We start from the raw sequence: 14766 nt of genomic DNA, 5'->3' as shown, positions 1-14766 counted from the left end.
TAGATCTAGTGGGATGGTGTGTCCCAAATGCTTCACCATTGGTAGGGGAGCAGCCCCACCAACCACATAAGCCTGGTAGTTAACAAAGGCCTGTCCTTAGGAATGGGAAGGGAGGGAACCAACAGGGTGATGTAAGCCAGTTTTACCCACCTGTTGAGTCAAACCGATTGGTTCACCCCTCAAGACTAAAGTAGGAAGTCAGTTGTAAATGTCGGGAGAAGACTTGCAGGATGACGTAAGTCATACCCCACTGACAAAGTGCGTACCCGACTGGTCAATAAGGGGTCCTATTGGTCAGGTTAGCTTGATGCTATGACCACAAAAAATTAAAGAGGTGTATGGAAGGAGGTGTCAATAAGAGGGAGTCGGGGTGACGTGGGATAGGTCACAACGACAAGAAAGAGTGGAATTGATGACTAATGAGGAGGCGACAACATGAACCCACCATCATTGTAAGCCTGGAACAAAGGCCCTGATGGTAAACTAAAGTGCAATCTTGGGGAATCGTGAGGAGAAGGTAAGCAAGGTGTCATGTCTAGTAGGACCAACATGGGAGGCATAAAGGTGTTGTGTTTAAAGGCACCGGGCTGATGCGGGGAGTAGAGGCCATTGCATTCGGAAGGTCCCAAGAAATGGATATATATATATATATATATATATATATATATATATATATATAAGAGTAAAAGCTCTAGTTGTGAAGCTCTTATGATGATTTGGGAAGCTTGAGTTAAAATAATAATATAATGTTTACCCCATTCCTCCCTCCATGACTTGAGGGGTTGGGTATGTTACAAACTCAAGGTCGACCACAGTATAAAGAGGAAAATCATGAATGATATCATCATGATGAGTAGATCTTCCACATTGAACTGTGATGACTTCATTATTAGCTAAAGTTTCAATGATATTGTGGACTATAATTTCTAACATGGAAAAGTGGACATAATCTCCTTGTCCTTCCTATAAACTATGCTCATGAGTATTGTGGCTAGATTCTACACAATTGTAACAACTCCTGTCATTAGAAATAATAAATCTCCACTTACTTTCAAAGTAGAGTGATTAATATTAGCACTCTATTTCACTTCTGCTAGTAGATATTGTATCTAAAATCCAATGGCACTATTCTCTTTCATCAATGATTTTGACATACAAGAAAATTCATAATATATTGATTAGTGAAAAATCTTACTTCAGTTTAGTCCATAACATCATTGCCAACATCATTCCTTTAGTTAACATTATTGCTAGTGTAATCACACAATAATTGTCATTGTCATCTTCCTTAGTGGAAACATGACTTATCCTCATCATAATTGATTCTTAAAATTAGATATCTTAATGGCCTTCATTCATTGAAACTTGTTTTTACAACTTCACATTTGCAATTCAAGATTCCTTTACAACCATGGCTCTGTTACCAAATGTTAGGATTATGATTCAATGAAAAATACACTCAAAAAAATATCAAGTAAGGGACATAAGAAGTTTCCACTCAAGAAACCATAGAAGCAGAAAATTCTATTCAATTAATCATCCCATGTGTGTATATGTTGTCCAATTATGTCCCTTTCTATAACAATAGGTGACTATAACAACTATGCCATGATTAGATATATACTTCAAGCATATGAATAACTATCTCCGACAATCTCTCCATGAATCTCTCAATTAATCTTCATCCCTAACTTCTTTATTTTCTCCTCATCTTTGATTCTCACACTGAATTTTATGCTTGGTATACATCATTACAAAGCCATCATATAATTTAGTAATTATTCATGATTCATGAGAATGAATTAATCCTTTACAAAGGCATTGAAAAACAAGATTTGAAACTTTAATGAGTCGATGGCCAAAGCTCTTAGGCCTTATTATATTCATAGAACCTATGCATAGGTTTCTAGATCCTATAGCAATAAAGTCTAGAAAAATCAAATCAAAAGGAAAGCCAAAGGCATTTTATTCATTTAGAAACATTATATTTATATTTGTGTTCATTGGCTTTTGCAATTTCAACTAGCCTAGCTTTTCAAATTCAAATTATAATCGCCGATATTCCTAATGTTTACAAAAGTTCATTAAGGATGTAAAATTTGCATTAATTTCCCAAAAAATCCATATCCACTGTTAAAATAGGCTACACAATTATGTGAGAGTGCTAAGAAAAATGCATGCCAAGTTTCGTACTCTAGTTGGTGATAAAACTCATGCATCATAATTCCCAGATTAGTCATTTTTTTGGTATACAATCTACCAAATTAGCAACTTTATATTTTCATTGCAATTGATGAAAATACCTTCACTAAAATGCAAGCTTATGGCTGATTTCTTATCCAAATTTAATTATTACAATTAGAGAAAGTGTATTTTCCATTCCCCATCTTCTTGCATTTCCATATTTTTAATGTGTCTTAAAAGTTGTTATTATATAATAATACTTAATTTCTTCCATCTTGCTACATAATCTACAAATCCTTTAAATGCTAAAAAAAATGCATGCCAAATCTTTTACATGGATGATATAAAGAAAACATCTATGTTATTTTGTAATCTAGGTCCTATATTTTCTTGATTCATCTCTAAATACACATAGTTTTCCTTCAAAACTACCCTATGGCATTAATTTTCATATTAAAATAAAATGTGCACAAACATCACTTCAATGTACATCGAGCCCAACATGAAGATCTAAATCACATTTTGAAATTTGTTCTAAATTTTACATCCAATTATTTATAATCCCTTTTGACCTTGTTCTATGACTCAACTACTACATTCTATTGTGCTTGAAACGAAACTATTCTTATTTATGCAATTCAAGAAATTGCATGTTAATAACTTAAAAAATGAAAGCTTGGGGAAAACTAACCACACCCAAGTCTTGAACTCTGAATTTCAAGTACTTAGAAGTCTCCCATGACTATGATTGAATTCAAATGCATCTAGGATATATTGTTTGGCCTTGCATTCTCATAACAAACCATAAAATTACAAATGCAATGATTTAAACAAAGAATTCACACATATAGTTTGCTATCACAAGAATTGCATCAAAAAACTTCAACAACAATCTTTAAAAGAGTCAATGGTTAATTCTCTCTAGACTCTTTACATTAATTAATCCCATACGCACGTGTCTAGATCCTATAAAAAATTAAAAAAAAATAAAACTACAAAAATTCAAACCAAAAGGAGAGCCAAAGGGCCCTCATCCATTTAGAAACATCCTATTTATGCTTGTGCTCATTTTCTATTGGGATTTCAATTGGCTTATATTTTCAAATTCAAATTATAACCCTTGGTATTCCTAGTTTTTACAAAAAAAATGCCAAGGATGTAGAATTTGCATTCATTTCTTAAAAAATCTAAGTCCAATGTTAAAACGAGTTAGAAATTGTGTGAGTGGGCCAAGAAAAGTGCATGCCAAGCTTCGTTAATTGAAAAAGTGATACATGTTTCCTATATATTACTAGTTGGTGATAAAATCCATATATCATAATTCCCAAATACACCTCATTTTCTTTGCATATAATATGCCAAGTCAATAACTTTTGTATTTTTCACTAAAATTGAAGAAAACTACCTTCCTTCACTAAACACATGCTCAATGTTTATTTCTTGGATAAATTGGGTTCCTCAATTGAAGAATGTATATATTTTCCATTCTTTGACTTCCTACATTTCCATGTTTTCAATTTGAGCCTTAAAAGTTGTTATTGGCACAATACTCGAATTCTACCCTCTTTTTTCATAACGTGCAAAGTCATTGAATTCTTACAAAAATGTATCCCAAATATTTTGCATGTAAGATATAAGGAAAGTATCCTCATTGTTATGTAATTTTATATGTTAGGCACATAACCTATGTCAGATTGCATTTTCTCAATTAATCTCTAAATGCACACACTTTGCTTCAAAACTACCTATCACATTATTTTTCAGATTGAAAGAAACTACACATAATCAACACTTGAATACATGTCAAGGCTAAACTAAGGATCTAGATCACATTCTAAAGGTTGATCTAACTTCTACATTCATATTTGTAATCCATTTTAACCTTGTGCCTTCACTCTTATATTTTATTGTGCTTCAAACAAAATTGCCCTTATTTTCACATTTTAAGAAATTTCATGTCAATAGCTTAAAAATTTCAAGCACATGGAAAAGAAGACATGCCCAACCCTTGAAATATGAACTAGAAGTATTTGTTAGGATCTTGTGCCTATGATTGAATTCAAATGCATGCTATATATCTCTATTAGCCATGTATGTTCACAACAAACCACAAAACTTGTAAATGCACTAGTTTAAATAGACAATCACACAAATAGTTTATTATCGTGAGCAAATTACATCAAAGACCTTCAACAAGAAGCTATAAAAATTCATTGAGTCAATGACCATTGTTGTCAAGTCCCATTACATTCACAAAACTTATAAGTAGGTCTCTAGTTCCCACAACACTAAACTCTACTAAAATCCAAATCAAAAGGAAAGCCAAATGCCCTGTGTACATTTAGAAATATAATATTTACACTCATGTTTATTGGTTTTGAGATTTCAACTAGGTTAAATTTTCAAATTCAAATTACAACCCTTGATATTCCCAATGTTTATGAAAATTTATGAATAAATAGAATTCACATTAATTTCTCAAAAATTTCAAGTCCACAATTAAAACCTATGACACTTTCACTTATTTCGAGAATACAAGACCAAGTCAATCACATAAGAATAAATCATATCCAGAGAACACAAGACCAAGTCAGTAACATATGAATTAGATCATATATAGCTCAAGAATAAACTTAATAAGAAGAAATATATTACAAAGTGAGATTTGAACCCAAGTGGGGAGAGTACCAATTTTTCCTCACAACCACTAAAACTGTACCCAATTAACAAAGTCGAATTCAATATTTCCTTTATTCTTATAATACATTTATAAGCATCATAAACTCTTTCTTCTAATACCTTGATTTCAATAATGTTTTAGAAATTCTTCCTTCTTATAATATATTAATTTAAGTATCTAGTCCTTAAATTCCTTTCTACAATACATTGATTTCATGTATATTTTGTATAATTTTTTTATTACAATACTTCATTTTATGTTTTAAGATATACATTTGTTTAAGATATCCATTTGAAGTGCAATATTTAGTATAATCACAGCAATATATCAAAATCACACAAACAAATTTGATAGATCTAAGATTTTGATAATATTTACCTTGTATATTTTTTTTGTGATTTAAAATTGATTAGAATTTTTTTTTTCAATGTTTACTGCATTGATTTCATCATCATTATATTGCATAATTTTCCATATTCCCAAAATTGATAAATTTTGAATAAGTTATTTGTTTCATCATTTTTGTTATAGTTTATTGACCTCAATGTTTGTATATGGAATAAAAGCTATATGAAAAACAAATTTTCACTATTCCCAAACAATTAATTAGATAAATTGTTATCATGTTACTAAAGTTATGTTATCATTTGGACACTGTTGTTGCCAAATCCAGCGTACTTCTCCCACAAAATCATGGATGGAAAATATGTTCCATGTTTTATTACTTTATCATCATTTTTGTTTGATGCAGGCAAAATGGCCGACTCCTAGACACTGCAAAGTAATGCTCCCTCGGTTTTCAGGATAAAATATCTTAGCAGTTCACAGGAGAGTCTCATTATGTAATTGTTCGAATTTTCAGCTCTTCAAATTCTATTGAAGGGAACTGATGTGGATGGACCTATGTCAGTGAGAGCTTCGACATGCAGAGTATATTACTTGCTAAACAAATTCATTGATTTAAAAGAATTCTGATTTCAATATTTGAGTGAGAGGAGATGATAGTTAATCATTTTTTAGCCTAACATAGGTTAGTGTGTTTTTATTATAACATAGGTTAGTGTGCTTTTATTACCATAATTATATTAGAATCCCTATAGAGTTGAGTGGAGATATATTTAATAATGTCTGAGCATAACCTGGTTACTGTGTTTTTATTATCATAAAATATTATCATCTCATTGCTGGCAGAGTCTGGATTCTCTCTCACTGTTTGAAAAAGAAATAATGGTTTATGTACTTCAAAGGAGAGGACTGCATGAGAATTAGATGCTGTATCTTAGACATGTATATAAAATTCATCAAATTCATGCTATATATTTTCACTAAAGTGGAGGGTGTTTAATTTTTTTTTTCAAATTAAGTTGAGCTCAAGCTATATCAATTTTTATAATAAATGAAAAAATATCTATTTATAAGTAAAATTTTGTCACTGAAATTGTAATACACTCCGTCTAGACTTCCCTTGAAACACTGTAAACCCATAAATTGCTCCCTCCCTTAACCCCGCCAATGATATTTGAACATAAAATTACATATGCAAAGTATAAATAAAGTTAAGTATGTTTTTTTTTTTTTTCTAATATTTCTCCCAACCTCCACTATTATATTATATTTATATGACCTTCCATGGGTATAAATTCTACAAAATTTTATAGTTGCCACTTTAATTCCTTACTTTCTTCCAAGATTTGATATTGTTGTAATAGCTCAAATGGAAATCTTCTTGGGCTGTGATACTGTAAGTTGAAAATCTCTACTTTTCAAGAGACCCAAATTTTGTTATCTACAAAATCATGACATTCCAAGATAAGATAAGACCGCATAGATCAATCAGATGTCTAGACACATCAAATTTTTTCAAAAGAAGATGCACAAGATACATAACTTGCAGAAGTTTAGATGTGAAAACATCTGCTTTACAAATAAATAACTGTCAAGGAGTGATTTGATTTATGTTTATATTGTTTGCCACTGGATATAATTTTTTTCACTAGATTTGTAATTAATTCTAATAATTGACTTTATTCTTTTCCATTAAAAATATAAAAAGATTTAAACAAAATTTAAAATATTTCTAAAATTTACTATCCACTTAAATCTCATTCATTTCCAAATTTAGAACAAAATTTAAAATATTTCTAAAATTTATAAACCAATTAAATCTCATTCAACTTGAAAACTGGAGAACTAGAAGATTGATCGCAGTAAAAAAAAAATCAAATTTTCCAGCAAGAGAGGTCTTTCAAAATATACCCCTAGTAGTTCATGAAAATCAGCAGAATCATCCCAAAAAAAAAATTGCAGAGGCTGACCTCAAGACCTCAAGACAGACATCATGTGATTGATATTGTTATTAGATCTAATTATTGTAATTAAGTGTAGAAATGTAAGGCATAAGAACAGATCCAATCCAGAGTGTTCCATCCTTTTCCTCAACGTGGCTGACTGCTCTCACAACCTTTCCCTGGCTATCCTCTAACACGTCAATAAGCTCTCCGTCGGCACTGTACTTGGCTATGATGCCATGAACTGTTCCCCCAACAAGTCCCATGTATTGTCTCTCTGCAGACACGGGCAATCTGAGAAACATCATTCTCAAGCGAGGGTGCGTTGCCAGGAAGTGCGTCAGTGCATTGCGACGGAAGTGCATTGCCACCCAAAATTCTCCTCTCTCATTTGTCCTCACGTTGTCTGCGTAGCCTGGCAAAATGGCGAAGGAATCAGTGGTTCCTGCTTTTGGACCTTTTACCCAGTATCGTCTCAGCCTGAAACAGGTCAACAACTTTGTAATTGGAGGATATCAATAAGATATTGGAGGCAAGTTGAAGGCAAAACTGACTAACAATTGTTATCCGAAGATTTCGCATATATTTTTAATGGCTATGTTTAAAAATTAAGTTTCTTTGCCTTGGAAATTCTGGTCATATTTTGAAAAAATCTGGTGGGAAATTTTGTAAATCTAAATAAAAACTGTCAAAATTCATAATTTTAGGTGTTTTAAAGGTTTTTGATGGTGCTGAATCCATTTTCACTATCAAAGACATGATTCAAACACTGCATCTACAAGATTTTTTGAATTTTTTTTCCCCGATTCATTCCACTTTTAGCGATCCAATCAATTCCTCCACCTAGGTAAATGACTCCTTTTTAATGCAGGTGACCTGTTTTTCACATATTTGATTAGGATATTGTGCCTCTTACACAAGAACGGACAGAATGATTTGTCTAACACTTTTAGGAAACATAGGAACTTTTCGATTGGAATTTAATTAAATCAGTATAAATTTATTTTAAATATTGATTTAACATGAAGGATCTAATTTATGTTGGCCAATTTCAATTTTAATCACAAATAGACACTCTTATACATCATATAAACTATAAAATAAGCCTCTCAACTTAATAATTATTTATAATATAAACGATTTTAATAAATAAAAATATAAAATTATAAATAAAAAACTCAATAATATATATATATATATAATCACTATGCAAAAACAATTTGTTAATGTATACCGCATAACTTTAAAATTAAATTATGTGATGAATCTAAATCCGATCGACTAATGATGCCCCTATTAATTATTATTATATAGTAGTGAGGATAAATTGCAATTGTACGCTGTTTTATTAATGTTATTTAAGGAAAATTATATCATCTAGAATTATTTTATTGATGATGTTATTTAAGGAAAACTATATCACCTAAAATTATCTTATTACTGGTTTCTCTCCTCCTAAATGTCTCTAGATCTTGGGCTCCTAAGAAAATGAGCTCTTAGCCAAACAAAAAAAGTTTTAGGACATATTCCAAACCGAGACATGCAATTATTATTATACTTTATTTTATAAATTGAAACATGAAAAAAAAATATTATTATTATTTAATTTTGGGAAATTTTAAGTTCGAATTATAAGGTAGAGAGTTTACAAAATTTGAATGTGAATTTTATATTCATATTTACTTTAATTTTTATGGGCTTCCTAGGTCAACTCCTCAAAAACTAAATTGAAGAAAAAATATCATTCCCCATTTTAAATTAACATTGATATTTCTATACATATAAATGTAAAGTTGGTTATTGTGTGAAAATGACAAACATGTGATGCTTTATTATGTGATTCCATGATGGGGGTGCTCTCATGATGATCGTTTCCTAGCAGGCGGTATAATCATTGATGCTTTCATGATGCTCATTTCCTGACAGGTGGTACAATTGGCATGCAGATCATATGTATGATATATAGAGTGGTGGCTCTTGACATAAGGGCCATGCTCTACACCTGGCTCTGCATGCCACTCGTGTGACAATCTCATAGTTTTCAAACTATGCTGCACCTACCCAGGTTCGATTGACTTAAATGCAAGAAAGTGGGAGTATGTGGTTCGCGGTACGAAACACATTTTGGCAATGGAATTTATCCCTCCATGTGTGAGATGGGTCACCCCTCTCATGGTGGATTGGTCGTGGGTGGAGAATTCCTTGACAATCGGGGAAAGCTCATTCATGAACTTATCATTATGAAGTTTATTGGGATGGTTGAGTATTGTGTTAGATTGCACACCTGGATTTCCATGACAAGCACTCCTACTGCTCTCCTTACATAACAAGTCTGGTCTCTCACTTCCTCGCCCTGCTATATATGCACGGTGTAGGTCCCAGGGTGGTGACAAGACTGTGTTTTGGGTGTTGTTGATGATAATCCATAGAGGTCAACTTGTGCATGGTGGACAAGGGTGGTGTATTTCAGACTACTAGGAGGTCTGTTTTCTTGGTACTCTCCTCATAATATAATTGTTTGGTCGCATATTAGTCCCTTAGTGGTCTGGTTATTTCTTGGTCGTATGGTCATGCACTTTAAGGTAGTCTAGTTATATCAAGGTCGTTTGGTTTTTCAATGTAAGGGTCAATGTTCTTTGTGCTCTTTCTACACAACTCGAGTTCTGATCCTTCATTTGAATTGGTGGCAGCATTTCCCTCTATGTCACCCCAAAATTCCGACCCTACTGGGATTTTGTTTAGTTGTCAAGTGCTAGTCTACAGAGTGTGGTACCTTAGTACCTTCTCCACTTGGTTTTGATAATGGCTATGACTCGTTTAGAATTTCAATTGTCTAAATTTTTATAATTTATACAATTCTCCATCCATAAAATTCCCATGGTTTTGAGAAGTTAGGGAATTTTTCAGTTGGTAAGTGTCGTGGGCTCCTGATTTTCTTCCTCCGCCCACAATATTACATCTCTAGTTTTATTCTAGGGTTTATTGTTCGCATTATTCTAGGGTCCTACCCTCCCTTCACATTGTTTATCCCCATCATTTAGTTTTCAAGAACGATATCTTCCCGTTTCATCTACAGGTTATATGCTTATATGCCTCCATAGTAGAGACTGCCTAGTCGTTGGGGTGACACACCTAGGTCGTCCTCTTCGCGACACTGACGATTGTTCAAATGGGAGTCTGTGGCTAATTTCTTTGAGTTGACTCCTCTCAAAGTGAGAAAGGAAATTCTTCACTTAGAGGCCAAGGAGTTCGGTGAATGTGTATATTTCTCTAATTTGAAGATTGGAGGCAATAGCCTCAAATGGGTACTCGATCCAAGAAAGTTTCATAAGAGAAGGCTTCACTTTCTCTATTCTATTAGTTTGCATTGGCAGTTGGAAAATCTACTAACCATGGTCATTTAAGATAAGTAGGTAGATAATTACAAGTTGATTGCAAGTCAAGAGGAGATAAAGAGAATCCTTAGGGACATCATATATAACTTGGATAATATTGTCGTCAGACTGACTCTGGTGGAGTGCTTTGTGGTATATGATTCAAAAACTAATTTCAATGAGCAACAGGGGGTGCCTGCAGTCATCAACACTCAAACTCATACCTCTCCTCACACAAACTCTTCTCCTCTCTCGCTAGTTATCATCTCAGACTAATAAGTCCACTATGCATATTGTATTAGTATTTACTGTTGGTTACTTAATGTTCTTTTTGTAAAGTAGTTTATGATGTTTTGAAAACATTGTCATTGGGCCAAGGATATGTATCTTTGCATTTCGTATTTGATATTTTGTATGGCTCAATTTTAGTCTTAGCGTGGCTATTGTTATCCCTGGTGGAATATATGATCTCTCAGACTACTCTTTTGGTTGTATGAAAGGTTTTCACTATAATGTCTTTTGCTATTAATAAAAATCTATAAAAGAAGTTTACAAAAAAAATACTTTATTACGTAATTCATGAAAACTAACATATTAACTGTATCTGGTAACTATGTGGGAAATAAAGGAAACTATATTTTAATTAAATAAATAGCTACGCAAAAAATAAAATAGCTATATAAAATAGTAATTATATTATAATATAGTTTTTTTCTAATACATTTAATTTAATTTAATTGTAAATTATTAAACTAAATTTAATTAAAAATAGATATTAATAATTATTATACTAAAAATATTTAAAATAAAATATAGTTTAATCAATTATATATATAATTTAATATCAAAATTGATTTAGTCAAATTTCACAAATGATGAAAATAAAATTATAATAAAAATTGGAAGTTTAAATCAATATGTATTTGTCTTTTCATCTTAGTTAGTGTCACCACAAAATATCATATTCACAATTATCTATAAGCATATGAGCTACTCTACATGGGAAACCAAGAGACTTCTCACATTATGGCTTAAACACTGTAGGATAAGAAAGCAAGGACCTCATACATATGAGTTAAATTTGACATGATCATAGAGTTAAAGTTGTTAAGTTTATAGTATGTGGTTTTTCAAGCCGATGATATTAGGAATCTTTTATTGTAAAGTGCCAAGAAATGAGTAATCGGAGGGCTCACTTACTTGGTAGTAATCGAAGGGTTCACTTACTTAGTAGTTTGAGTAGATTTGACCAAATAGCCATCGAAGATTCAGGTTTAGTGGTTCCGCATCTGGATTTTGAAGAAAATTGTATATTATTGTCACTATGTTATAGTTAATTATATTTATCTCTCTCATATGTTTATTCCCAACAATGTGTTACTTATGATAATCAGTTTTGCATTGATAAATGGTAGTTTAGTTATGATAATTAATTTTGCATTGATAAATGGTAGTTATGAAGATAAATTTCATAATCTTATCTTAATTTGGATGGCAATGAAGTTCTTTGTAAAGTTATTGCACCTTGGCTAGGTATGGATATCAATGAAATTCCTTTTCTTATATTTAAAAAAATGTTTTTCTTAAAAAAATATTATTTTTTAAATCTTTGATTAATCTATATTTAATAGAGATTTAAATTGATAAATTCAATAAGTAATGATAATGTTATAGAGTATTATATAAAATATGTAATAAATATTTAAATTTTTTAATTTAATCCATAAATCATTTATAGGAAACAATCCATATTAAATGATAATATAAAATTAACATTACTTCAAATAGATATGATTGATATTATATATATAAATAGATATGATTGATATTAGAAAGACTCATATTTAAAATTTAAAAAAAATTAATTATTAATATGAAATATTCATTTTGTTGGTACAATTTATAAGAGATTATGAAAAATAAATAGAAATTTAAAACATAAAATTTGGTGTAGATGTTATTAAAGATATTGGAATAGTTTGGTGTAGAAATATTATTAAAGCTATTGGAATAATATAGACAATTTAGGGGTATCTAAGCCATCAAAATCACTTAGGGATCGCACTCAGCCTGGACCACACCATCGCTTAGTATGACTAGATTTTTGCCCATGGGGTTTCGAACCAGTGACCTTTTCACCATGAAGCGTCTTAACAAAGCACCCTGTCATCATCTATTCTATGCGTCATGGGTGGAATGATAAAGATAATGCTATATATGAAAATTGATATATTAAAATTATAAGATATTATGAAAAATAAAAAGAATTTTGAAATATAAAAATGATTAAAACTAATAATTAATTATATATTTATTATTCAATTTTTTTTTATATATATATATATTTTTTTGTTAACAGTAATGAAAAAATTTGTATGAGATCAAAATTTGTGTTTGCAGGTATATTAGGAATTACATCAATCTTTTGCTAAGTCATTTAGTTTTCTCTTTCTTATCCAAAAGAAAAACTAACCTTTCTAGAGGATTATTATTCCCACATACAAAGGGGGGGGATTTTAGACCTTCCAATAGAGCCCCAAAATATAGCAAAACCAACAATACATGAACTACTAGTTAATGTTATAATCTCGCATTACAATATACTTGCCAACTCAATCGACTCATTCAAATTAGGAGATTGTATCATTTAATCTCAAAGTCATGCTATTCACCATTCCTTGAAGCTCTTATACTCGATGTTGAAGCCATTCTACTTGTTGCCTGAGATAACCCATTTTGTTCTCCTACTTATCCACCTTGACATGCACTTCCATGAGGATATCCATCATATTGGAGCAGACATAACTTTATGCATTGTTATTCAACTTAAGCTGCATGATCTCTAGTTGCAAAAGATCCAATTTGTCATTTAATTGTGCATAAGTTGCATAAGATCATCTAGCCATAATGTGAAAGAGAAGTTTGGCCTCAATCCACTTCTTTGATGAAACAATACCAATGTAAATAAATCCTATTCTCTTATGAAAGTAGAGTAAACAATTATATATTGTTTATAGGACAATCACCACCAACCATGTCCCTCTCAATTATGAGAACCATGTTCAACAATTCACCAAAGTAGAAAATCATATGCAGGGGATATACCTTAATTTTCCATGCAATGAACTCTAAATGTTTTAAATGCTCCATGATATGATCAATGACTTGATCCACAACCTATAGGCACTCCAATTCACAAGGATGAATCACAATAGCTTTAGTCACAAGACAACAAAACAACCCAGGCTGAACATCCACCAATTACAAGACCTGTCATTAATAAACAATATATGTCCAATTTCACTCCAATCTTTCTGCCAACTTAACGTAAATAAACATAGACATGCATAATATAATATATAGTTGCAATCACGATGACTGGTCCAAGTTATCTTTTATTTATAGATGCATTAAAAGAATTACATATACAGTTTGTAGCTTATTCAAAGAGAAACTTTAAATGTGCACATATGAGAGAAAGAAGAAGAAGATCATAAGAAGACAAGAAGACAAGAACTTGATAACGGAGTTCATCTCTCCTGGACTACATCTCCGGGCCCTGTTCGATCAATGGGGAGGCCTTCATTCATTAAAAATAGCATCAAAAGAAGTTACATTCATCAATTTACAAAATGGAGCATTATACCTCCATGCTGAAAAGTGCCCAAAAATTGGAGAGCCCTATTGCAGAAAATGACACCACCAATGGATTCATGTCGCCAAAAAGTGCAAAATCCATATAAAACTTGCCCAATTTTGAGTCTGGGCCAAAATCACATTCCTGCAAAAATTCTGCTCAAACAAGGTTCCACCAGTGTGTCTCAGCAGCTCAGGGTTCCACCACCTGGTCTCAAAATCTGTGCCCGTTGATCTCTCCCTTGCCAAGGGTAAAAAAAATGAGTTTAAATAATTCTGGCCGGACTTAGCCATAATATGGTTATATTTATCAAAACCCATTTTTACATAACCATTTACCAACTTTAATAAACCGTATCCCAACCATTTACCAACTTTAATAAACCGTATGTCATAATATATAAAATATATATTTGTTTGTCTTTTATTGGGGAGTGGGCCCGTACTCCACGGGACCGCACTTACCCACCCCAACCTACGGCATCCTTTTTTTAACTTCGGCTGTACGTTGAAGCTTTATGTGGGGCGGCGGGACCACCACGTGGCTGCCCCCAACCACACCCATATCTACATGCAATCTTCCTGCGTTGACAACTTTACCCTA

At 31.9% G+C, this 14766-nt stretch overlaps 1 protein-coding gene across 1 annotated transcript in view; it reads right to left on the bottom strand.

The window, feature by feature from the left end:
- Window positions 1–7024: 7024 nt before the first annotated feature.
- LOC149229697 (protein STRICTOSIDINE SYNTHASE-LIKE 3-like) overlaps window positions 7025–14766 on the bottom strand; it is a 46486-nt gene continuing 38744 nt past the window's right edge. The window contains exon 4 of the mRNA XM_089375894.1: window positions 7025–7632. Within this exon, the coding sequence (XP_089232020.1) occupies window positions 7227–7632 (406 nt within the window). The 3' untranslated portion in view covers window positions 7025–7226. The remainder of the gene's footprint in view (window positions 7633–14766) is intronic.

This window comes from Pinus tabuliformis, chromosome J (genome assembly GCF_031772625.1).
Source record: "Pinus tabuliformis cultivar Carrire ecotype Pingquan chromosome J, CPIR1, whole genome shotgun sequence".
In the NCBI taxonomy this organism is placed as follows: Eukaryota; Viridiplantae; Streptophyta; class Pinopsida; order Pinales; family Pinaceae; genus Pinus; species Pinus tabuliformis.
Note: the sequence above shows the minus strand (reverse complement) of the source record. Positions and strands in the feature narration are given on the sequence as shown.